At 44.0% G+C, this 24,483-nt stretch overlaps 2 protein-coding genes across 6 annotated transcripts in view; one reads left to right on the top strand and one right to left on the bottom strand.

Annotated features, from left to right (window-relative positions):
* Window positions 1-8,588, top strand: part of RAVER2 (ribonucleoprotein, PTB binding 2) — a 102,542-nt gene extending 93,954 nt beyond the window's left edge. For both annotated transcript variants that reach the window (XM_029227838.1, XM_029227837.1), the window contains exon 12: window positions 6,248-8,588. In XM_029227838.1, the coding sequence (XP_029083671.1) occupies window positions 6,248-6,394 (147 nt within the window). In that variant the 3' untranslated portion in view covers window positions 6,395-8,588. The remainder of the gene's footprint in view (window positions 1-6,247) is intronic.
* Window positions 8,589-8,758: 170 nt separating this feature from the next.
* The window catches only part of JAK1 (Janus kinase 1), a 139,151-nt gene continuing 123,426 nt past the window's right edge, over window positions 8,759-24,483 (bottom strand). For all 4 annotated transcript variants that reach the window (XM_029227833.1, XM_029227834.1, XM_029227836.1 and 1 more), the window contains exons 13-25: window positions 21,899-22,042; window positions 21,128-21,215; window positions 20,520-20,647; window positions 19,772-19,907; window positions 18,553-18,704; window positions 15,965-16,115; window positions 15,748-15,842; window positions 14,488-14,680; window positions 13,604-13,728; window positions 13,054-13,226; window positions 11,303-11,420; window positions 10,939-11,049; window positions 8,759-10,191 (exon numbers count right to left, since the gene is read on the bottom strand). In XM_029227833.1, coding sequence (XP_029083666.1) covers window positions 10,096-10,191; window positions 10,939-11,049; window positions 11,303-11,420; window positions 13,054-13,226; window positions 13,604-13,728; window positions 14,488-14,680; window positions 15,748-15,842; window positions 15,965-16,115; window positions 18,553-18,704; window positions 19,772-19,907; window positions 20,520-20,647; window positions 21,128-21,215; window positions 21,899-22,042 — 1,710 coding nt within the window. In that variant the 3' untranslated portion in view covers window positions 8,759-10,095. The remainder of the gene's footprint in view (window positions 10,192-10,938; window positions 11,050-11,302; window positions 11,421-13,053; window positions 13,227-13,603; window positions 13,729-14,487; window positions 14,681-15,747; window positions 15,843-15,964; window positions 16,116-18,552; window positions 18,705-19,771; window positions 19,908-20,519; window positions 20,648-21,127; window positions 21,216-21,898; window positions 22,043-24,483) is intronic.

The raw sequence follows: 24,483 nt of genomic DNA, 5'->3' as shown, positions 1-24,483 counted from the left end.
GTGTTTTTCTCTTTCTGACTTACTTCACTCTGTATGACAGACTCTAGGTCCATCCACTTCACTACAGATAACTCACACTTCACTACAAATACTCAATTTCACTTCTTTTTATGGCTGAGTAATATTCTATTGTATATATGTTGCACATCTTCTTTATCCATTCATCTGTTGATGGACACTTAGGTTGCTTCCATGTCCTGGCTATTGTAAATAGAGCTGCAATGAACATTTTGGTATATGACTCTTTTTGAATTATGGTTTTCTCAGGGTATATGCCCAGTGGGACTGCAGGGTCATATGGTAGTCCTATTTTTAGTTTTTTAAGGAACCTCCATATTGTTCTCCATAGTGGCTGTATTAATTTACATTCCCACCAACAGTGCAAGAGGGTTCCCTTTTCTCCACACCCTCTCCAGCATTTATTGTTTGTAGATTTTTTGATGATGGCCATTCTGACCGAATTGACCTATCTTTGATAATGACCTTGTCTCTTGCTACATTTTTTAACTTGAAGTTTATTTTGTCTGACATAAGTACAGCTACCTTTGCTTTCTTTTGGTTTTCATTTGCAAAGGATATCTTTTTGCATCCCTTCACCTTCAGTCTGTGTGTGTCCTTTAAGCTAGGTGAGACTCTAAGTCAATGTATAGTTTGGTTTTGATTTTGTTTTGTTTTGTGTTGTTTTTGCGGTACGCGGGCCTCTCATTGTTGTGGCCTCTCCCGTTGTGGAGCACAGGCTCCAGACGCGCGGGCCCAGCGGCCGTGGCTCACGGGCCCAGCCGCTCCGTGGCATGTGGGATCTTCCCAGACCAGGGCACGAACCTGCGTCCCCTGCATCGGCAGGAGGATTCTCAACCACTGCGCCACCAGGGAAGCCCTGGTTTTGATTTTTATTCATTCAGCCACTCTGTCTTTTGATTAGAGAATTTAATCCATTTACATTTAAAAAATTTTTTATTGTAGTTGATTTACAATATTGTTAGTTTCAGGTGTATAGCATTGTCAGTATTTTTGCAGACTATACTCCATTATAGGTTATTATAAGATAACGGTTATAATTCCCTATGCTTTACAGTATATCCTTGTTGCTTATCTTTTTTTTTTTTACATTTTATTATTTATTTTTGGCTGTGTTGGGTCTTTGTTGCTGTGTGCGGGCTTTTTCTAGTTGCGGTCAGCAGGGGCTACTTTTTGTTGTGGTGCACAGGCTTCTCATTGTGGTGGCTTCTCGTTGCGGAGCATGGGCTCTAGGCGCTGGGCTTCAGGAGTTGTAGCTCGCAGGCTCTGGAGCACAGGCTCAGTAGTTGTGGCACACGGGCTTAGTTGCTCTGCGTCATGTGGAATCTTCCCAGACCAGGGCTCGAATCCGTGTCCCCTGCACTGGCAGGAGGATTCTTAACCACTGTGCCACGAGGGAAGCCCAGCTTATCTATTTTATACCATACCCCTAACTTATCCCTCCTCCCTTCCCTCTCTCCTTTGGTAACCAGTTTTTCTGTATCTGTTAGTCTGTTTCTGTTTTGCATATACATTCATCTGTATTATTTTTTAGATTCCATTTGTATATTGGTAGTATTTGTCTTTCTGACTTATTTCACTAACGATAATATTCCCTAGGACCATCCACATTGCTGCAAGTGGCAGGATTTTATTCTTTTTTATGGCTGAGTAATATTCCATTGTATGTACATACATACTTACATACATACATATATATATATATATATATATAGTCACATCTTTTTAATCTAATCATCTGTTGATGGGCACTTGAGTTGCTCCCATGTCTGGGCTCTTTTGATTTTTCTGGCCAAATGATTCATTGTTGCTGCTATGAACATTGGGCTGTATGTAACTTCTTGAATAGGCATTTTCATTTTTCTCCAATATATACCCAGGGAGTAGAATTGCTGGATCGTATGGTAGTTCTTTTTTAGTTTTTTGAGGAACCTCCATACTGTTTTCCATGGTGGCTGCACCAACTTACATTCTCACCAACAGTGTTCGAGGGTTCCCTTTTTTCTACATCCTTTCTGACATGTTATTTGTAGACTTTTTGATGGTAACCATTCTAACAAGTGTGAGATGGTATCTCGTTTTTTGGGTTTTTTTTTCTTTTTTGGCTGTGTTAGGTCTTCGTTGCTGTGTGCGGGCTTTCTCTAGTTGCAGCGAGTGGGGGCTACTCTTCATTGTGTCGTGCACGCTTCTCGTTGTGGCTTTTCTTGTTACGGAGCACAGGCTGTAGGTGCGCGGGCTCAGTAGTTGTGGCTTGCGGGCTCTAGAGCACAGGCTCAGTAGTTGTGGTGCACGGGCTTAGTTGCTCTGTGGCATGTGGGATCTTCTCGAGCCAGGGATCGAACCTGTGTCCCCTACACTGGCAGGCAGATTCTTAACCACTGCGCCACCAGGGAAGCCCTTATTGTTTTGATGTTGCATTTCTCTAATAATTAGCAATGTTGAGCATCTTTTCATGTGCTCTTTTATCCGTATGTCTTCTTCAGAAAAATGTTTTTTCAGGTCTTCTGCCTATTTTTTTGATTGGTTTTTTTTTTTTTTTTTTTGTTGCTATTGAGTTGTATGAGCTGTTTGTATTTTGGATATTAATCCCCTGTCGGTCACATCATTCACAAATTTTCCCTCCCATTCTGTAGGTTGTCTTTTCATTTTAATGGTTTCTTTTGCTGTGCAAAAGCTTTTAAGTTTAATTAGGTCCCATTTTTTTTTTTTGGTTTGTTTTTTGGCCTTAGGGACTGATTCAAGAAAATACTGCTATGATTTATGTCAGTGTTCTGCGTATGTTCTCTTTTAGGAATTTTATGATTTCCATTCTTATGTTTAGGTCTTTAATCCATTTTTGAGTTTATTTTTGTATATAGTATGAGAGAATGTTCTAATCTCATTGGTTTACACGTGGCTGTCTGGTTTTCCCAGCAACACTTGTTGAACAGACTGTCTTTTCTCCATTGTAGATTCCTGCCTCCTTTGTTGTAGATTAGTTGACTATAGGTGTGTGGGTTAAAGTAATGTAGTTGTGGATTTACTATTGCCATTTTGTTAATTGTTTTCTGGTTGTTTTGTGATTTCTCTGTTCCCTTCTTCCTCCCTTGCTGTCTCTGTGATTTGCTAATTCTCTATAATTGTATGCTTTGATTCTTTTCTCTTTTACATCCCTACTTTAGGCTTTTGTTTTGTGGTTACCATGAGGCTTACATAAAACATATTATATATATATAATATATAATAGTCTATTTTAAGCTGATAACTTCAAATGAATACAGCTCTGCCACCCCCATTTATTTGATGGCACAGTTTGTACCTTTTTACATTGTGTATCCATTGACAAATGTTGGTATAGTTTTTTTTTTTGTCAGAGTTTTCTGAATTTAAGTATATATTTATCTTTACCAGTGGTTTCATACTTCCATATGTTTTCCTGTTACTAAAGAAAACTAAGCCTCCTTCCATGTCAGTTTGAAGAACTCCCTTTAACATTTCACGTAAGGCTGGTCTAGTGGTGATGAACTCCTTCAGCTTTTGTCTGGAAAACTCGTTTTCAATTCTGAAGGACAACTTAGCCAGGTACTCTTGGTTGGCAGTTTTTTTCTTTTAGCACTTTGAATATAATTTATGTGTCTCATTGTGGGTCTCTTTGGATCCATCTTGTTTGTTACTCTCTAGGCTTTCTGGATCTGGATGTGTGTTTCCCCAGATTAGGGAAGTTTTCAGCCATTAATAGTTTGAAAAAGTTTTCTGCCCCTTTATCTCTTTTTCCTTCTGGGACCTCTTATTGGTCCATTTGATGGTGTCCCATAAGTCCCTTAAGCTATCGTAACTTTTATAATTATTTTTCCTTTTTGCAACTCAGATGGGATGAATTCTGCTAACCTGTCTTCAAGTTTGCTGATCCTTTCCCGTGACTGATCTAATCTGATGTTGAATCCCTCTACTGAACTTTTCAGTTCAGTTACATTCAACAATTCTGTGATTTCTATTTGGTAGTTTTAAGTATTTTCTCTCTCTATTCAAATTCTTTGTTCATTCATTGCTCTCGACCTGGGTGAGCATCTTTACAACCATTATTTTGAACTCTCTCAGGTAAGTCACTTTGTTTTGTCAAGCTCTGCTTTGGATATTTATCGTGGCCTTTTGCTTGGAACATTATATCTTCATTTCTTCCTTTATTGGTGTCTGTGCATTATATAAAACAGCCACCTCTTCCAGTCTTGGATGGTCTCTTGTAGGAGATGGTCGTTCAGCCCAGCCTGAGCTCTTAGTTGTCTCTCAACCTTTTGTGACTGTCTGAGCCTCCTTCTTTGCTTTTAGTGGCTTTTTTAGAGGGTATGCTAAGACCTGTCTGTGTATCCAAAGGCAGGGACTGCAATTAGCACCTAGATGCAGACGGTGCTAGATGCCAGAACCTGGACCCTGAGGCTGCAGCTGAGAAAGTATGTATTGACAGTTAAGCCCTGTCCAGGGAGAAAAGTAAATGGGCATTTTTTTTTTCCCTGTTCCCTTCGTGCTGAGCACAGGTGTACAGTCACCAGGGCGTGGTGGGAAGGGAGCTCCTGCACCCATTAAGAACTGTATTTATTTTTGTTTGCTACAGCCCAGTGGAATTCATGAATGCAGGCCCCAACTGGCTATCAGAGCCAGATGACCCAGGGACTATTCCATGGGTGTCAGACATGGTAGAGACGTGTACAAGCTCCTTGCAGGGAGATACTAGTGACTGGAGTGAGCTGGAAGGAGAAGGTGGGAGAGGTGTCCTTTAGCTTCCCCAGTCTCTGGGGAAGATTGCTGCTGCTCCTAGCACCTGCTAGATTAGGAGCCCGGCCTTAGGCAGCAGCTTTTAAAATGTGCAGATGAACTTCTTTCGGGGGAGGACTGGGAGATGGGCAATTCTGCCTGCTCCCTCTGCATGTGGCCCTGAGGGGACAGTCACAGTGCGTGCTGTGTGCCCATTAAGAATGCTTTTTTATTATCTATAGCCTTGTGGATCTCAGGAACACAAGCCCTGCTGGCTTTCAGAGCTAGGTATTTTGGGAACCCATACCTCCAGTGGGAGTCTTAAAAGTTGGAGCACTAGATGTGGAATCCAAACCCTTCACTCCTCAGGGAGAAGCTAAGAATTGGGAATTCTCTCCTGATGCACGGTGCTGTGCCAGGGTTGGGGTGTATGGTGAGACTGTATATTGGCCTTTCCTACCCATTTTGGTGTGGGTATTTATTTTCTCATTTGTTTAGTATGTAGGAGCTGCCCAGCTAGTTTCTGGATCTCTTTTAGAGGGAACTGTTCCAGGTATAGCTGTACATATGGCACATCCATGGAAGGAGGGGAGCTCTGGAGCCTTCTTGGTCATCTCTACCTTATCCCTCGTCTTAACATGGATGACTGAGAACTGCTTTGTCTACAAGGGCAGACAGACTCATCATCTGTCCTCTCTGAAGTTGAAGCTGGTTTTAAAAATTGTGGCCATTGTCGGTTCACATACTATTGTAATTTTAATTGTAATGTGAGAGGGCTCTTCTGCATTGCTAGAAGCTTTCCTTATGAGTCATTCTACACTCGTGTATCGTAAGTTACATAATTGTTCAGTAAGTTTGTCACACAGTATTTATACAAGCTAAAACAGAGGAATTAGGTGGTCATAGGGCTGTGCTACATAATCTGATTTAATGTACTGTGACTACTTGTGAGGAACATTTTGGCCCTTCTTATCATGAACACTTGTGGACTAAGGTTTGAGTTCATATTGCTCTCTAGAACGTTTCACTAGCTATTTTGTTGACATCATTTGCTAGTTTTCATACCTACTGGTTTATTCTTCTCTTGCCACATCTTTTATTACTAGATGAACTTAACATCTAAGTTGATATGCAGTTCAATTCCTTAGCCATGCTCCTTCCTCAGAGGAATACTGGTATCCAGTACTGGTATTCTGATTCACTGGGGTTTAACTATGTACAAACAGCAGAAGCAACTATAGTGTCTGTCAGTCACTTTTTCTTTCCTGAAAATGTGGGGAGTAGGGGAGAGACGGCCTTAAGCTGGTTTGTATTTTTCAGAAGTTCCACAAGTGATTTTGGTATAGAAATTTTTTGTGCAGTTTTTTTGATAACTTTGTTATTTATCCTGCTATTCTGTCTTTACACCAAACCACAGTAGAATTGCTTTTCTTATAAATATCTTTAACAAACCAATTTTAATTTAGATTTTAGCATTAGTTATCGTTTCTTTTTCTAATAGGTGTCATCTTTAAGAAATGAAAAGCGAGGCTCATCATATCTCGTCTCTGCCCCAGAAGGTGGTTCAGTGGAATTTGTTGACCAGCATTCTCAGGGCACAGGAGCATATTACATGGAAACCTACTTAAAAAAGAAGCGAGTGTACTGAGTTAAGTTCTCTCCTTACAAACTCAAGGTTCTTTGCAGTATCTCTGCTGTTCATTGCTGCCTTAACTACATTCAAACTAGCCATATCCTTTAAATACGGGTTTGTAATTTCCCAGAAGGAACTGTGTTGTGCAGCAGGCAGAATTGCCAAATTAAAAAAATAAGTAGCAGTAAGAAGAGACATCAATTGAGGACATATTCCGCTAGAATTAGATGCATCTTAATCAATGTGATATTAACTTACAGTCCATTGGAGAAATTAACATGTTCCAATATTCCTTGTTTAGGACTGGGAATAATTTTGACACCACATATAAAAGTTTGAAGCAATAAATGGGAAACATTCTTGTTTCCTGGGCCTTAGAATAAATTTTTTTTTTTTTTTTTTTGCGGTACGCGGGCCTCTCACTGTTGTGGCCTCTCCCGTTGCAGAGCACAGGCTCCGGACGTGCAGGCTCAGCAGCCATGGCTCACAGGCCTAGCCGCTCCGTGGCACGTGGGATCTTCCCAGACGGGGCACGAACCCGTGTCCCCTGCATCAGCAGGCAGACTCTCAACCACTGTGCGCCACCAGGGAAGCCCCAGAATAAATTTCTTATAAGCCAGTGTGCATTCCAGTTTATCGATACTTTCCCCAGAAGTAATCTCATTTCAGATTTTTAGAATTTTTCCTAGAATTACAAGAATGCAAGTACACAATGCAGTGACTGGTAATGTTATAAAGATGCTCTACATATAAACTTAATTATTACCCCCACACCAGTCATACAGTATAAAACTCAAACACAGTGACAGTGACATCCAAGGTATACACTACTACAGATGCTTTACTCTTAAAATGTTATTAACCATTTATACCTCTTGTGAAAAACACAAGGTTGTTTTTTCTTTTGAAGTAGCTTTGCTGATCTAATTTCAGGGACTGGCAAACTACTCCCTGCAGTCAAAAAACAGTCCTCCAGCTGTTTTTGTACTGCCTGCAAGCTAAGGATGATATTTTTTACATTTTTAAATGTTTGGAGGAAAAAAATGTATGACTTGAAATTCAAATTTCAGTGTCCATACATAAAATTTTATCGGAACACAACCATGCTCATTCACTTACATATCATGTATGGCTAACTTCTGTGCTACAGTGGCAGAACTGAGTGGCTGCAAAGCCTAAAATATTTACTATCTGGCCCTTTATAAAGTTCACAGACTCCTGATCTGATACCCTTAATTCCCTAATCCTTTTACTTCACACGTACAAAAAGACCTTTAACTTTTACAACAGATTTGTAAGTGGCAAGGAACAATAGGTTTCTGTGTCTTAATTTCATAGCATAGTGATGATTCATCTACTAGAACAGGGCACATTTTGGTCATCAGATGCCCTATTTCCACAATATAGTAAAGCAGTCAATCCTGCCCTTTCTGAAGGAGTGTTATGGAGTAACAGTATTTATAACCATTTTGAGATAATAAGCTATACCTCACTCTCTGCTTTGTCTATTATTCTTTTTCAGTGTGTTAGGCTGAAAAATTATCAGCTATTTAACCCAATTTACTTTTGAAAGAATTGTGTTTATTGCATATAACTTTTGAATCACCGTTTCCTGAAGACCTTGGTATTAAATGCATGAGAAACCCTTTTGCTATCTAGAAATTTCTAAGTTTGTCCCTTGTTATGAGACATTAATTGATGATGTGGAGTTTAGGGGGGGGGTCTCAGTGATCCTAGTCTTTTTGAAATAAGATCATTACATATCATATTTAGGGGACTTATTGACTATGATAGAAGGTTTCTCTCCTGTTTTAATTATGAAGTTTAAAATTGGTACACATGTTGTATGATTTGTAAAGAATTTCACTTGGTCTAATGTATTGCCTATGTTAACTTCTATTGGCAAATGACAGCTAGAAAGTTAAATTATTAGATAATTTCTAGTAAGTATACTACCTATAAATAAGTGATCAGGACAGGCATCACTCAGTTGTGACTCAGCAGATGAATAATGGGCGCTCCATGCTCTGCACTTCTTCCCATTTTCCTGTTGCACTGAGCTTCTTCAGTGCTTTGTCACACCTCTATGACAGTACAAATAGAAGAAAGGGAAGATGGTGAATTTTAAAAATGTAAGCAGGAAGAGGTTGAAAGAACTAAAAGGTATTTTGTGTTAGCAAGTGTGGGTCTGCCACCCATACTGGCCTGTGCCCCATTATTGCTGGGACACAACAGATACGTACAAATCAAGTGGTGTTAGTAATAAGGATCATTACCAGTGCTCTCCCCACCCCCAGCCTATACTGTTATTTTTCTATGTAAACAAATTGTTTGAAATGCTTTGAAAATGAACTCTTAATATTAAAAGGCACATGCATGTGAAGTCTCTAGTATATTTATTTGTATAAAGAGTAAACAAAGTGCATGTAGGGTGGCCACAGGTTTGACAGAGATCTTGGTGATGTAGGGTTACTAGACAAATTTGAATGGCTGTTGCCATTGAATCAATACACAACTCTTTTTCAGGCTCAAAGATGAAAAGTAATGGTATCAAACAAATGCTAGACAGCATGAACAAAAAGTTTTCAGACTCCTGGTCAAAAAGATCTTATGGTTCACAATGAATCAGAGATTTGACATTTTTGATTACCCAGCTACCTCCAAGCAAACTGAAAACTGCCTAGTGGATCCTGAACTCCATAGTGCTTCTAGCTGGGTCTTTCAAGTTTTGCGCGATAGGGTGATGGTCAAAATAGTGATCGACTCTTGTAGATGGATGGTAAGTACTGAAACACTAAGAACAGTGCAATGTACATGGTATACATGCATTCAGCATCCAAAAAACAATGCTGGCACAGCTTGCCCCAAAGTGGTAGAGTTATAAAAGGATACACGTTGACATTTCTGAAAAGCAGGTATAACAGCATCCAGGTTCTTGGAATCAATTCTGATTAAAGGTATACTGTTTAGGGAAGCACTGGCACAGGTTTAGTTCTCAAGAATCAACATCATGCAGCAAAGTATCTATTCCACAGCTGCCCCCCTGGGTATGACCAGTTTTCTCAAAAATGGGTTCCGCTGGTCACCCACCCAAGGGGACAGGAGCTAAGCCACTGCAGAAACAACTCAAAGTTTATGTCCTACTGTTGACAGGGATACACTCATCTTTTTGTATAGCAACAACAGTATACTAACTGGTATGTAATATTTCAAGAATGTTTCATCTATCACTGTTTAGATATTGAAATTTGAGGGCATATTAGAGTATTGGCCAAGTCCATCAATCTTTATCTTTATGTGCCAGAAAAACATTTCACATCAACTGGCAGCTAAGAAAAAGCAATCATCTTGAGACTTTACTTTGGTCAGCTCCTCTTGTTTTGAAAAATCCCATTCTGGTACTCAATTGTGATAGTACACTAACCAGACGAAACAGTGGTATATTCTTTCCAAAAGGAGGAGTGCTTAAGTGCTTTCTAATATTTTGGTTGTCATTATTTGTCACTATGTCACTGGTGCCAAATTTAAAGAGGAAGTACTTACACATATTAAGCACCACACAGTGTGCTTTATACGAGGATACGTACCCCAGTATCTTTTTAGACAGAATACAAACTTTTTCCAGTTAGAACACTTTTTTTTTTAAAATGGCTTGGGTATTGGTTCGGGGTAGGAGGACTTGATACACAGTAGAATTTAAATGTTATTCATGCTTCTTATTTTAGAAGCGCTTCAAATCCCTCAATAAGGTTCTGAAAGGTTGTCCGAATGGATGGTTGGAATTCCCAGCATTTTCTCATAAGTTGATAAACCTGTAAAAAGAAAAAATAACAACAGTAAAAATGTTTAGGAGCTTTTTAAAAAAATTATAGAAACACCAAGAAGAACATAATTTTGAAAACATGAATGACTTCCCTTAATAAGTAATACTAGAAAACAAGAATGTTTGAATAACTTAAAATACAGAAAATGTGACACATCTATAGCTCATAAATAACATTTTAACATTCGAGAAGCTCATGACTTAACTGACCTTGCAAAAAAATCCAGGTCATTAATTACTATAAACCAGTTTAAGGGTGAAGTTATACCTCAGTTTAGACTCCAAATTTCCTTACCGGCTGCTTCATTCTTTGGCTTAAACATACTATTCAGTACATCTTAAACAGTCTACAGAATTAGTCTTAAAGGCTCAGTTCAGTTAGAAATACAGAAAACTGGATGTCACAATGCTGTGATAAGTGGGATAAACTTACACACAAAAATGCAATTATATGTATTTGTCACAGGAAGGCTACACCAACATATGCTCCTTTAGGGTGCTCACTGTGTTGAGCCTACTTCTGAAGGGAATCCCTTGCTTTGAATAAAACTTGTGGCTGTCATCTGCCCCAAAGATGATTTTCTCAGATATCTTATCTGAAATTCAGCTTCTGAAAACTATTTTAAAAGAGTTTTCTACTCATTCCTGCTCCCCCACTCCAATCCCATGCTGGATAATTCAAGCAGTGAAAACAGTAAAAACTGAGTTTTATTACTGTGAAATGGCCCATAAATACCTCTTCTGGACAGTTAGGTGGACAAGGCAAACGTTTTCCTTCTTTTAATGTATTCACAAGTCTTGTTACTGTCATCTGGCCATGAGTTGGGCCTATCATTTTCAGGAACAACTATGTAAAATAAAACCAAACAAAATATTTTACTTTGTACATATTTACGTAAACACCAGATAGATTACAGTAAAATTTCTAGAATTGGAAATTAAAACAATAAAAAGGCTTTAAAAATGAAAAGTCCAAGACAATTTTCCTTTCCATTATAACACACTGATTGGATTCCATTTAAGAATGAAACTTACAAAGCAGAAGGATGGACACATTTTAAGTGGGTGCTAGATTCAAACGAAGGACAAGTAAGACTTACCGCCATGGGACTGGAATCTGAATCACAGTAAGTAAGCAGCTCATGCAGAGTTACTCCAAAAGACCAGACATCAGAGGCGATATAAAACTTACACTGAATTAAACATTCTGGAGCATACCTGAAAGAAAGCAGAACTTGAAACTTCATTTCCTGGGAAGGATATTCCAAAAAGCATTAGAGTCACTCAGAAAAATCAGTGCTCTGGTTTTTCTTAGAATTTAATATTCTAAGACATTTAAGTGTGTATTATGCATCAGTCACACATAGGCCGCTGTGGTGCACATCTGATATGTGGACAATACCCCTATAGGCTCTCATTACACATTTGCTCCCAAACATCAGTCAGACTAGTCTGTGCTCCTCATTTCGCAGAGCATAGGCTCTCCATGAGGAGGGGATGGGGCGAGGAGGTGATGACGACAGGCCCGGGCTTCATTTGCCTGCAAGCTCAGATTGAGTCAACGGTGAATTACTGCCCAGTCCTCTTCCAATGTCAGCTGTTTTGGTGAATGATACCCAATTGCCTGAGCCAGAAACTGAGGCATCCCCATATCCAGTCTGAGAAATACTTCTCAAACCTCCCCACTTCTAAACCCCACCATCGCTGTCCTAGTTCACACCATCACTGGCTCTGGCCAAATCAGACTCCCTGGCTCCAGTCTTGCTCCTCTCCTTCCCACAGTGATCTTTTTAAACAGAAGTCCCTGTCCTTAATCCCCCCAACAGCAACCCAAGGCTCTTGGGATGGAGTCCCAGCTCCATAACTCAGCATCCAGAGCATTGCCTTGGCAACCGCTGAGACCTCCCTTCATGATCCAGCCACACGGAGCTGATTCCAGTTCCTAGGATAACCACTGCTCTGTCTCACTCTTGCCACCATACATGCTGTCTTCTAACCATCTTTACAAACCCCCAGCAATCTTTTAAGGCCTTATTTTAAAAGAACTTCCAGAAAACCAAGCCTGAACCCTTTTCTGGTTATGGTACCACGAAATTGGCTGCCTCACCCATTAAATTCTAAACTTGGTTGGCTTGTTCACCCTTGTTATCTCTAGTATCTGGCACAAAGCAGGGCCTTGATACATATTTCTTTAATGAATAAATGGAGGTTCGGCCTCCGTGGGTGGAAGAGGCCCATGTCGTGTCCATACAGGATGTACCTCGTGGTGCCAGTCAGTTCTACAGGACAGCGCAGAGTGGAGACTTCAGCAGCTTCCCCCTTGGATAGTGTTCCAGGCTGAGAGGGGTCAAAGTCAGGGGGTGGCCCACCAACCAGGATACTCTGGTGATTCATGAGAAGATGGCCAAGCTTCTTATGGGTTTTTGCTCTGTTATGTCCAGGCTCTACCTGAATCTGCCAATGCCCACTCGTCACCTCCTTCCTGTCATCTTCCTGCCCCCTCCTCCTACCTGCCCTCCAGACTTCCTCTGCATGGATGTGATTACTCCAGCTGCTAACAGTTTTAAGAACTGTGTCAGAGGAATGCCTTCTCCAGCCAAGATGGAGATGCTGGGCGTTGTGAGATTTCTTCCTTGGAAGATGTTGTCCTATGAAGCTCAGGCATTTCTGCGAGTTGTTTTCAGTAAAACAGCTTATAAGATGTTTCTTGAAGGCAAAAATCAGTCAATTCCAAATGATCTAAGTCTTTTTCTAATCTGGACTAATAAGAGACATTAACATAGCTAGAAAGGACCTATCAGAACAGTGGAAACCCTATAAAGCACTGATGAAATCTGTTTGATTCAGTTACCAAAACACAGGGCTGTCCCGATCGTCCTTGACTGTGTAGTACTCCTTATCAGTTTCAATGGCTTTGGTTAGACCAAAGTCCCCAATTTTCACTTGGTGTTCACTCTCAACAAGGACATTTCTTGCTGCTAAGTCACGGTGAACGTATTGCCGAGAACCCAAATAGTCCATCCCCTGAGGGAGAGAAGAAAAGGCAGAGCACATTGCTGAAGGTCAGTTCAGATTGGATTCTGTATCTACCACTTCATAACAAAAAAATATATATATATGTCATTTCATTCACATACCACTTCTTTTGTTTTTACTTCTTTGCAAAAATAGTTAGACCAACCTGATTCCAAGAAATACACATTAAAGAAACCATATTAACAAATCAGTTCACTTTCTTAGCAGAGGCTAATTTTCAATCCAAATCATGCAGAACAAAATAAACTCAGTACAATTATTGGAAATTATTTTCTACTTGCAGCCTAATTACAAACCAATTACCCAGGACAGAGTGCCTGATTTATAAATTTTTACCAGGCTCTTTTTTTTTTCTTTCTTTTTACCTTACAAATCTGAACGGCATATTTTAACTGCTGTTTGAGGTTAATTTTGTTCTTATTCTTTGGAAGATACTCCTTAAGACTTCCTGAAGGCAGAAATTCCATGATGAGCTTAATACCGTTTCCTCCTGTTTAGAAAAAAGACACGAAAAAACAAAAAAAAACATCAGTATTAAGGTTGCCAAATGAAGGAACTGTGGGAGTGAAGGGCACAGGATCTGGAGACAGAGGACCTGAATCACAGGCAAGTTGCTTAACCTCGCAGGTTTGAGAGTCTTGGGATCCTCAGCAGTGAACAGGGTACCTACCCTAGGGTCGTCAGCGCTCACTGAGTCAACAGTGTTCTGCAAACCACTAGGCAAATGATGATTTTTAAAAATTATGAGCCACATCATCTCACTAACAATTTTAAAATATAATACATGAGTATTGTACTGGCTTGTAAAAAAGATACACTTATTAGTAAACACTACTTGCCACCGTGATTTAGAAAACTAGAAAACGAAGTACCCTGCTTAGTGCTGGATCAAAAGAACAGGGAAAGGGGAGGAGTGGGCATCAGTTTCATCTGGTCTCTGTGCCCTCGTGTGCAAATATCAGGACAGGGGAAGTCCAATCCCCAGTGTGGGTGTAGGAACAGCCAAGAGAGACAATGCTGGAATCACCCCCCGCCTGGCGCGGGGGAGGCTGGGCAGCTTTCCCGGGAGCTCTGCAGCTGCTCAGGGTTCTGACAGTGCATGCTGCTTCGAAGCCCTAGAGCTCCGGGGGCCATCAGCTAGCACTCAGGCAGCCTAGATGAGGCCAAGGGCACTGCCTGCTCAGCACTGGCCTTCATGACCCCAGATAGTCACTCAGTCTTTAAACCAACCCAACTTTGCACAACATACCGTCTTCTGTGCAGATGCCTTTATACTTCACAATGTTCTCATGATAAAGGTTTCTTAAGATTTCAATTTCCTTCTTCAGATCAGCTATGTGGTTCCCTCCGCTCTCAGGCTTCAGGGATTTGACGGCCACCTGCTCCCCTGTATTGTCCCCCTCAGGGTCATACCTGCAGAGCTCGACCTTCCCAAAGTGGCCCTGGAGGGAAAGATACACGTGCTTGATCAGAGAAGCCCCGGCCTGGGCCAGCAGGACACACTTCAAAGATGAGCCTTGCTCCTCGTGCTGTTCCCCTGAAGGCAGGGGTGCACGCACAGTCTGACCCTGCAGGCAGCAAGCTCCTACCTGGGCTCTTCCCCACTTGGCTTACCTGCCATTCCTTCTATTACTGAGCTAAGACAAGAAAAGGATCAAGTGACTGGTGAACCAACACATCAATCCCAATTTCTACGAAAGTGTAACCCAAAAGGAAATGGAGGTTATTTCTGGACATGCAGGACAACCTCGACATTCTTTGACAGCCCTGGGTCCACGCTACAGGAGGCACCACAATGTGGCTACAAAGAGCAAGGCATGAGGAGTCTTTAGAAGACGTGGATTAGATCCCAGCTAAGCCACCTGCTAGTGATTCGAGCCTTTCGAGCCTGGTCACCCCACCTTCTGAGCTGGCTCCAGAGGTGCTCAATGTATACAGTGGTAATAAACCCTTGGGGATGCTGTGAGGAAGCAGGAACACTGTGCCTGTAGAATGCCAGCACTCGGCCTTGGCACATGGCGGGTACTCAAGGTGGCACAGCCTTTATTAACTACAGAAAATCTGTATAAAGATGCAAATTCCAGTAGCTTCTCTAGTCACATTTACTGTCAGGAAACTGCCATTCAAGGTCCAGAGGAAAAGCTAAAATTCTATTTTGGTGTTCTGTGAAATAAATCCATCCCTCATTTAAGCAGCCTCACAGGATATGTATTCCCAGAAAAGTCAGAGGTAGGGACTTCTCTATTTCCACCATATCTATATCCATCCCCCATGGATGGATCCCCCCCTTTTCATTCTCTTTGTCCCTTAGAGACCAAGTCTCCCGAGGGAGCTGATCAATGTCCTGTGGACAGGCTGCCACCGTGTGTCAAATGGAAAAACACACAATCCTAAAGAAAACACAGTAAGATGCTTTCTCCTATAAACTTTGACCCAAAATGAGAGAGAATGGAGAGCAGCTTTAGATATCCATAGAGGTGAAGTGGTCAGAGACTCGAGTATAACTTGCCTCTCCCAAGTCACGGATCCTCTTTAAGAACCGCTTTTCAAAATGTGTGGGATCCACTTCAGTTGCTGGCTTTTTTTCTGATACGATGTCTGGATCTAACAGAAGAGAAAAGAGAACATGTTAAAAAGGAGTGATTGCCCCTCCCAGGCTCCTTGTTATCCCTCCCTCCCCCGGGCATTGGCTGGTCTTGGTTAAACAGCTCAAGGCAGAGTCTTACTCTGCTCCTCCAGCTTATTGATGTCTCTCATGATGGCTCGGAAGAAGGGTCTCTGGTTGGGGTCGTAGTTCATGCAGCGGGTCATAAGGTCAGCTAGCTCCTTACAAGACGGGGTCACTGGCCTGCACCGGCTTTCATAGAACCTCTCTTTCTGCAAAGAAGTGGACCACATGAAAGAAACCAAAGGAACCACTCACAGACCTTTTAGCCCCAGGTCAGAAGGAGTTACCTAACAATCCCTAATTTAACTCCCAACAGCTTTGCTTAAAAGTAGACGTCATAAACGTGGGTGCTAATGCTGCCTTTCTCTAGCTGTGGGAAATCTTAGTCCTGGATACTAAAATAATCCGAATTCAAGGAAAACAGGCAGTATATCCCACCCAGTCCCAAATAAGCTGTATTACAGCAAAGTCATGCAACCTTCTGGAATATGATTTGGCAACATGTGTAGAAATCTTCAGATTCTTCAAACTCTCATTAATTGCAATTACTGAACGACTCAGAAATAAGTCAGAAACAAAGATTTATGTTTAAAGATATTCCCTGCAGAATTAGACAGAACATTACAAATTTGAAGACGACCTCAATGCCAAATATAAAATTAGTTAAATAAATCAGAGTTTAATGAAACAACTCTTACATCAAATTAGTAAAAACTGTAAGACTTATTTAATCGTATAGCAAAGTACTCACAACATTAAATGAAAAAATATACAACATAAAATGAAAAAATAACTAGCATGGTCCCAAGTTTGTTTAAAAAAGAGAGATATAAACAGACTGGAAGACAATATGCCAAAGTGTTAAATAGTAGTTAGGGGTGACCAGAATATAGTGATTAATAATTTCTTTTTTAAAAATACTTTTCTCTGTTTTCTAAATTCTCATCAACGGGGTTAATACTTTAAAATTCTGAAACGAATAATTGATGCCCTTTTAAAAAAATTAAGTTTATTTGCTACACTTTAGGCTCTGGTCTGTAGCTGACTCTCAAGGGTACTAGTTTCTCTTCTGATCCCTGTGGGTCCTAGGGTGGGGTGGGGGCAGGCCCCAGAGGAGAGGAGGAAGACGGGTTGGAATTAAGGAGCTGAGAGCTCCCCCTGCCTTGGAATGTCTCTCACTCTTCCAGGCTCCAGTAGAGCCAGGGGGAAAGGTCGCCCAACCCACCCAAGGGTGCCTGGGAGAAGAGACAGACCCTCCTTTATCAAAGGGACAGACCTTTCCTTACACCATCTCTGTATTCTGCTCAGTAAATACTGACTGACAGCAAAGGGTATGCTGTTTTGTTTCCAAGGAAGTTAAAAATAAAATGACTCCCAAAAGCCCCAGCTGAAAATCCTAAATACAGATCTATGGATGTGATGGTTTCTCTGTTGGTTTTAGCTTAACTCCTCTTTCCCAAGTCCTGCACCATGTTTACCTGGCAAAAGGCTAACAGGTTAAAGGTTCTTTTGCCTCTTGGGTATCTCCTCCACGTGCACCCTCCACTCTGGATCCTCACTGCCACTTCCTGGTTCAGGCTGTCGCCACTGAGAGCCTCAGAGCAAGAGGCCTCTCCTCAGCCTGTCCATCCAACCACCATCCAGATGAACTGTGCCCAGTCTGGCCTCCGAGCACCTGGCTCCCCCACCCAAACCCTTCAATGCCCCACATCACCCCAGTAAAAATTCTGCAGCCTGGCATTCAGGGCCTCTATACAATCCGACCTCAAAGGACCCTTCCCACCTTTTTACCTGTCATTCCTCTCCACACTCCAGGCAAATGAAACTGCTCCCTGTAGACAACTGAAATGCCACCCTCCCTTGGACTTTGATCATTCCCTCCCAGCTCAAAGTGATGTCTGCCCCTCTAAAGACACAAGACACACCCTAATAATCAAATCAGTGAGTTGGGATCAGTGGTCCTTCACTCTAACTTTCACTGCTTTATCCCTTTGGAGTTACAGCCTCCACTAGCTTTCTGCAAGTGAACATGAGAAAGGGTCAGCTTCGAAGTTCTGCATTCTAGCTAAGGAACCCGGGCCTTGGGCCACCTGCATCTGTTACCTGACCTGTAAAACAAGGGTAATGACACTGCCCTACCCAACATGCAGGGCTCTTAAGGTGATGATTTCAGATATTATGTGTGGAATCCTTATCGCTGTTTTAGCCCAACTCTCCTACTATACCCTAAGGTCCTCAAGGGTAGGCAAGGCCTGTGTCTGTTTCATTGTGAACCCCCAGCTTTAACTCAGGACAACGCCTGGTACACAGGAGGAACGCAATAAGTATCTGGGTGTTAATTTTGCAATGCTATAGCAATCTACTGAGCACATATTGTGTACCTGGGACTCTACACGCATTATTTACTTAATCTTCACAACAACCCTGCAAAGTAGGTATTATTTATTCCCATTTTACAGATGATGAAACCAAGGCCCAAGGAAATTAAGTAACATTTGCAAGGTCACACAGACAGTGTAAGCTTGTGGAGGAGAGTCTATCCCGTGCCCGTCTCCTCCCACAATATGAGGCTTCCTGATAACTCATGAGACACCCATGAGTGTCCAAGGGGTCCTCACTCAGCTCACACCCTGGAAAGCAACTCACCTCAATCAGTGTCTTGTCTTTCAAGGGGATCTCGCCATTGTAGCAGATCTCCCAGAGCGTGGTTCCAAAGCTCCACTTGTCAGCGGCCACACTCAGGTTCTTGGAGTCTTCAACACACTCAGGAGCGATCCATGGGATTCGTTCTATGCACTCTGGAAAAGACAAGAAAAATTTACAGATCAGTTTCTGCAATCACCTGGGGAGTATATCACTGCCATTGCAGCAAGAACTGGGAGTTAAGAAACTCTTTCAAGTAGTGTTTTCCAAACATGGACCATGGCTGCCCTGGTCCTGCAGGGAGTTTGTGAAAGGGGCGGTTTTCCAGGTCTCTCAGCCCTGGCCTTTCCAATGCATCTGTCTGAGTCAGGGCCTGCAGCTGTGTCTGTTTAACACAAACTCCCCAAGAAGGTCGTGTGAGTCAGTCTTTGAAGCTGTGGCCTCAGAAAGAGCAAAGCACCCCAGGGTGGAAGCCAACACCCTGGGGAGGGAGAACAGGGGGGCACATGGACAAAGGCTTAAGAAAGAGAGGCCGACAGATGCAGAGCGGGCACGGGCTTACCCCCATACTCTGCATATCGCCCTGCAAGGGCCCAGGGGTGCACTGGTATCCCACGTATGACCTACAGGTAGAGCATGACCTGTGCAGCACTGCTTCCAGTGTCTCAGCTCCCAGGTCTGCCCTCTCCTTTGGAGTCCTCAACTCATGATGACCTCATTCAAAGAGAAGCTGAAAGACCACAGCAATCGCTAAGGCGCCTCCCATACTGCTCACTAACTACAGTGGATTCCTTGTTTTGTTTTGTTTTGAATTTTTATTGTAGTTGCTTACAGTGGATTTCAAAACAAACACAGGTAGGACCCAGGTCCCACTCCTCCCGACACATCTCTGACCACCCCAGGCCCTTGGCCTCCCCTTGAACAAGGTGCTGCCCTGGCACCTTAAACACAGCTCCTTCATCGCAAGACCAGACCTGCCCCAGCTCAGTTGTGTTTCTCCTACTGCACAGTCAGCTCCTTGAGGGCAGGGACCAACCCTCGCATGCGTGACACCTCCCCTGCCCCCAGGGCTGGGCAGAAGCACAGCCGCCTTTTGCAGAAGTGTGCTTTCTAAAATGAGGCAGAACCCCAGCCCAGCCCCCTTCCCTGCTGGCCTGTCCCTGGCTAAGGGTGGGGTGAAGGGGATGGGTGGGGCAGGAGATGGGAGGGAGGGAGGACACACCTTGCCTGGACAGCACAGTGACGGGGATGCCGGGGTCACTGAGCTTGATGAAGGGGCCGCACTCGCTGTCAGTGCCCTCGCGGGCCAGGAGGAGGTTTTTAGTGCACACATTTCCGTGGACCAGATCTTTATCCTCCTGCAGAGTGAAAAGGCAGAGCTCAGCAAAGTTGCCCATGGAGCTGCCCTCCTTCCCACTGTCTCTCCTGTTTCCCACAGGTCATAATCCACATTCCCCAGCCCCAGCCAGACCCGGGCAGCTTAGCTCTCCTGCCGATGATCTGTGTGACTCAGGCACATTATATAACATCCCTTTACTCCAGTTCCCTCATCAGTGAACCAGGGATAACAATGGAGCATGCCTCATAGGGCTTCTGTGAGAATTAAAGTGATTATCAGAGCCTGAAAAACACCTGAACAGCTGAGCTATGGTAAGCACTCAATAAATGTGAGCTACTATTGATGCTAATAGTTTCATTCACTCATTCAACAAGTACTGTAATATTTCTACTCTTATTATACACTGCAGTATGGAAGTCAGTCCTCTGAAGTGATAAAAATTTCCCTCTAAGCAGGATTCATATGTAAGCACACAGAACAGCCCACGATGACGGCTTTCACTAAGCACCAGGCACACCTGTGTTTAGGTGAAGAGCCTGGGCTCTCCAGCCTGCTTGGCTGGTACCTCCTTCCTGCCTCCCCACATTTTGGTTCCTGATGGGGACCACCACAGACATCAGAACATACTTACCAAGTAACTCAGGGCGCTGGCCAGCTGTTTGGCAACTTTGAACTTCCAGGGTGTGGTGAGGACATCACTTTTCCGGTGCATGAAGAGATCCAGGGGCCCTCCCTCCACAAACTCTTCCACCATGATATCTACAAACACAAGAACAGCCACACCTGCAACCTTCTGTCCATCTGGGACAGCACCCTCCCTCATCCCCTTACGAGAGCTCACTTTAATGGCTGGTACTCCGCCTGGGGGTGCCAATGGTAGAGTGCTTCAGAGTCGGAAGGGCCTGGGTTCAAGCCCAGCCTGGAGCTCCTCCTACTCTGACTCTCTGGGCAATGAACTCAGCTCACTCACTCCCTACCTCCCGAGTCTAGCACAGCGTGGGGCCCAGAGCTGGCAAGAAGTAAACACTCAAGAAATTAGTGAAAAACAGATGGGATCTAGTTCCATGTCCACTATTAACGTAAGCAACCGACCTGCTCAGTACTTTGAATTCCTTGATTGCAAAAAGAAAGGCAAGAAGCCTGGGGGACGTGAGGGGGGGTATCAGCTCCCACTCATCTTCACAGCAACCATGCTCCCTGGCCAGGGCCGACTTCCCCTTCCAAAGAGAATACACTTACTCTCCACGTCTCGGACACAAACGCCATAGAGGTACACGATGTGTTTATGGGAGACCTGTCTCATCATGCTGGCTGCCTCAAAGAAGGCCTGTGGGAGAAAAGGACAAAGAAATGTCAAGGGCCGGCCTGCACTGGTCTGATCCTAAAGGGGCTCAGCTGAGAGGAAAGTCAGTGGATCCCAGGAAAGGTCACCACTGTCCTCATCCCAAGCCCTGAAACTACTCCCCTGGCCTCCACTACCCAGAGGCACTGCCAAGCCTCAACTGTGAGGGCCATCTAGCTGGGACACAGGACTCATTTAGAAAACCTAATAGGATGCAGAGCCAGACTGGCGGGATAGGCTGGCTGACAACGTCCCCATTCGATACTCACGTCCACCACTTCCTCTTCCTTCAAACTCTGGGAAATAACGTTTGACACTATATTAGAAGAAAAGGAAAACCAAGGCAGCAGATGTCTGTCAAGACTTGGCTTTACCACTCTCTAACAGTTTGTGGGATCCGGGGTAAGTCATTTTACTGCTCTGGGCTTTACTTTCCCAGACTCTGAAGTGACAGCCTGGACTGCATCAGGCACTTTGAGACCACTCAGCTAGAGTCTGGGGCTCCACGGCATTGCCACATGGACCTCTAGGAAGGAAATGGGAGAGAGTGGGACGTACTGGGAGGGACAGGCCCAAAATCAGGGCAAAGGCTCTTCTTAGCCCACTGTGCTCTACTGGCTCCAGAAATGAGGGAGGGGAGAGGGTGGGGTTGTGAGGAAGACACTTGCCAGAGAAATGTCCCTGTGGCTGGGGTCTAAGACTTTGAGGATCACTTTTATTCTCTTCTCTTCGGAAGTTCCTTCGTCATCCTTGTAATCCATGAGGGTCCCAGAGTAGATGTGTGTCCGCGTGCCTCTCCCAAGGTGCTCGCCCTGAAGGAGGAAGCAGGAAATTAGGGTGACCACCCCCTAGGGCTTCAGTGGTGCCAGAGTCTGAGACTGAGTCCTCAGTGGGAGCATACATTAGCAGGGATGGGGCAACGGCAAAGGGGCCCCAGGAGCTCAAGCCTCTCCAGTGCCTGGTCCTGTCAGGCCTCCAGAGGTGACAAAAAGCTACTTGGCCAAACACAGCTGTGGCACTCCCTGGGCCCCAGGAAATAATCCTCATATTCTCTGAACAGCAACACGCTATCTACCTCCAGGAACAGCCTGGGGCCGAAACATAACCCTGACCTTTCACAAAACTTCCAACAGTGCCATCAAAAGCCACCAACATCAGCCCCCACCCAGGCCTCCAGAACAGACTCAGAGAGGACCTCCCTCCCCCCTCCCCCAGGAGGCTCCTCCACTCACAGGCTGGGGTACAAAGAGAACAGGCTTGTGAGCCCTACTGCTTCCTGGCCTTTAAACTTCGAGACCTCCTTTCATCACGCTCAATCGGCACCCACTTTCTGTAAATGGGTTAACGTAACAATGTACCTGCCTCGTAGGGTTGGTGTAAGAATCAAATGAGGAACTAGGTAGAACACCTCCTGGCGCACAGTGGGTAGAAGCCAATCCACTGGGCCAGTGTGTTTTGTCTGATCGCCCTCTCACACCTAAACTATTCATTTTCTATCCATCTATCTGATGCATGGGTGCACATGTGCATGCTTTCAAATCAGTGATACAATTTATACATACATATGCCCTAGCAATCCCCAGAGGAAGGTGATGTAAAGACAGAGGCAGAGACTGGAGGGACAGGCCTCAGTTTCCCCACATATGAAAAGGGATAATAAAACCAAATAAGCAGCATAAGAACTAAATGAGATCATCTGCTCAAGGCCCCGAACATATAATGATCTGTCTCTAAGGCCGTTCCAGCTTAAGCTTTAATAATTATGGTTTAAATACTCTTAATATTTGAAAATCAAAATGTGATTCATGAAACTCAGGCATTGTCAGGCTATCGACATTAACCCCACAAAACTTATTATTTGGAGTTCTATTATTCTATTATCCTAGGACCACCTATAAATGCAGAAAATGCATTGTGGCTGACTCCCTCAGCTGATTTCTGTCTCCCTCAAGAATGTACACAATCGGGCTTCCCTGGTGGCGCAGTGGTTGAGAGTCCGCCTGCCGATGCAAGGGACACAGGTTCGTGCCCCGGTCTGGGAGGATCCCACATGCCGCGGAGCGGCTGGGCCCCTAAGCCATGGCTGCTGGGCCTGCGCGTCCGGAGCCTGTGCTCTGCAGCGGGAGAGGCCACAGCAGTGAGAGGCCCACGTACCGCAAAAAAAAAAAAAAAAAAAAAATGTACACAATCGTTAACTGGGTATATTAATTTGCACAAACACCACCATCTGTCATCTGTCATAGCAGAATGGTGATACATCCGCCCTGTCTCCTATATCCTGGCAAGGTCCTGTGACTATTCATTAAAGCTGCATGTGTCATGAAGCGATACATCAAGATTATGGGAAGTTGCATTCCCAGAACATCCCACAAAAGCCATATGCTTTCAGAATAATTACTCTTCCTCGGAAGGGGTGCTTATTCCAGGGCCAAGTCATATGGCTCTGTGCTGTCAGGATTCCACAGCAACCCGGAGGCCCCTGCGTGTACCACCTCAGCCTCCCTCCACGCTGCGCCTTCTGCCTTTGTCTAGCGCTTGTCCATCCTCTGGGGCTCTGCTTTGATGCCACTTCCCCCAGAAAGCCACTGCTGTCCCCGCAAGACTAGGTAGGATGACCATCTGACAGTCCCACATCCTGCCATACTTCCCTACTTAGGGCTTGTCTCCTGGTGGTATAATTATCTGCTTAAGATAGACGAGAGTCTGCCTCGCCCACCGGACTGTGAGCCTGCCAAGGGTGGCTGTCATGCCTGGCATGGGCAACTGCTCAATCACTGTTGGCTAAATGAACGCTGCAGGTGCAGAGGGTGGTAATCTGCCCAGAGACTCAGGGGCAAGGACAGAAGGAAGACCCCAAGTACATGTCAAGTTCCAGGCAGAAAAGAGGCTGGGGTACTGCTGATCTGCTATTTTAATCTCTGGACACAGCTCTGATAACCACCAGAGGGACAGAACAGTAAGATCTGGCCCTCAGGCCCTCAGTGAAGCATTTACATAAGTGAAGCAAGGCACTTGCAGCTGTGGACTTCCACTCCGTCAAAACCTCCCCAACAATTTCAGGGACCGGCTTCAAACAGTAAATGAACAAGCCAGCCCCACGTTTGCCACCCTCCGCCAGGCTCCTCAATGACAGTGAGCCCACGATTTCCCCTCCAACACCTCCAAGGTGATGCAGCCTCTGCCGGGCAGTAAGTGGCCTATGTGGATTCATTCCCTCCAAGGCTGCTGGCACGCCACCCCCTTAGCCTCCCCG

This window comes from Monodon monoceros, unplaced genomic scaffold, assembly GCF_005190385.1.
Source record: "Monodon monoceros isolate NGI ecotype Baffin Bay Population unplaced genomic scaffold, NGI_Narwhal_1 Super_Scaffold_18, whole genome shotgun sequence".
NCBI classification, from domain to species: Eukaryota; Metazoa; Chordata; class Mammalia; order Artiodactyla; family Monodontidae; genus Monodon; species Monodon monoceros.
The sequence above is the reverse complement of the archived record's forward strand: the minus strand, read 5'-3'. Positions and strand labels throughout refer to the sequence as shown.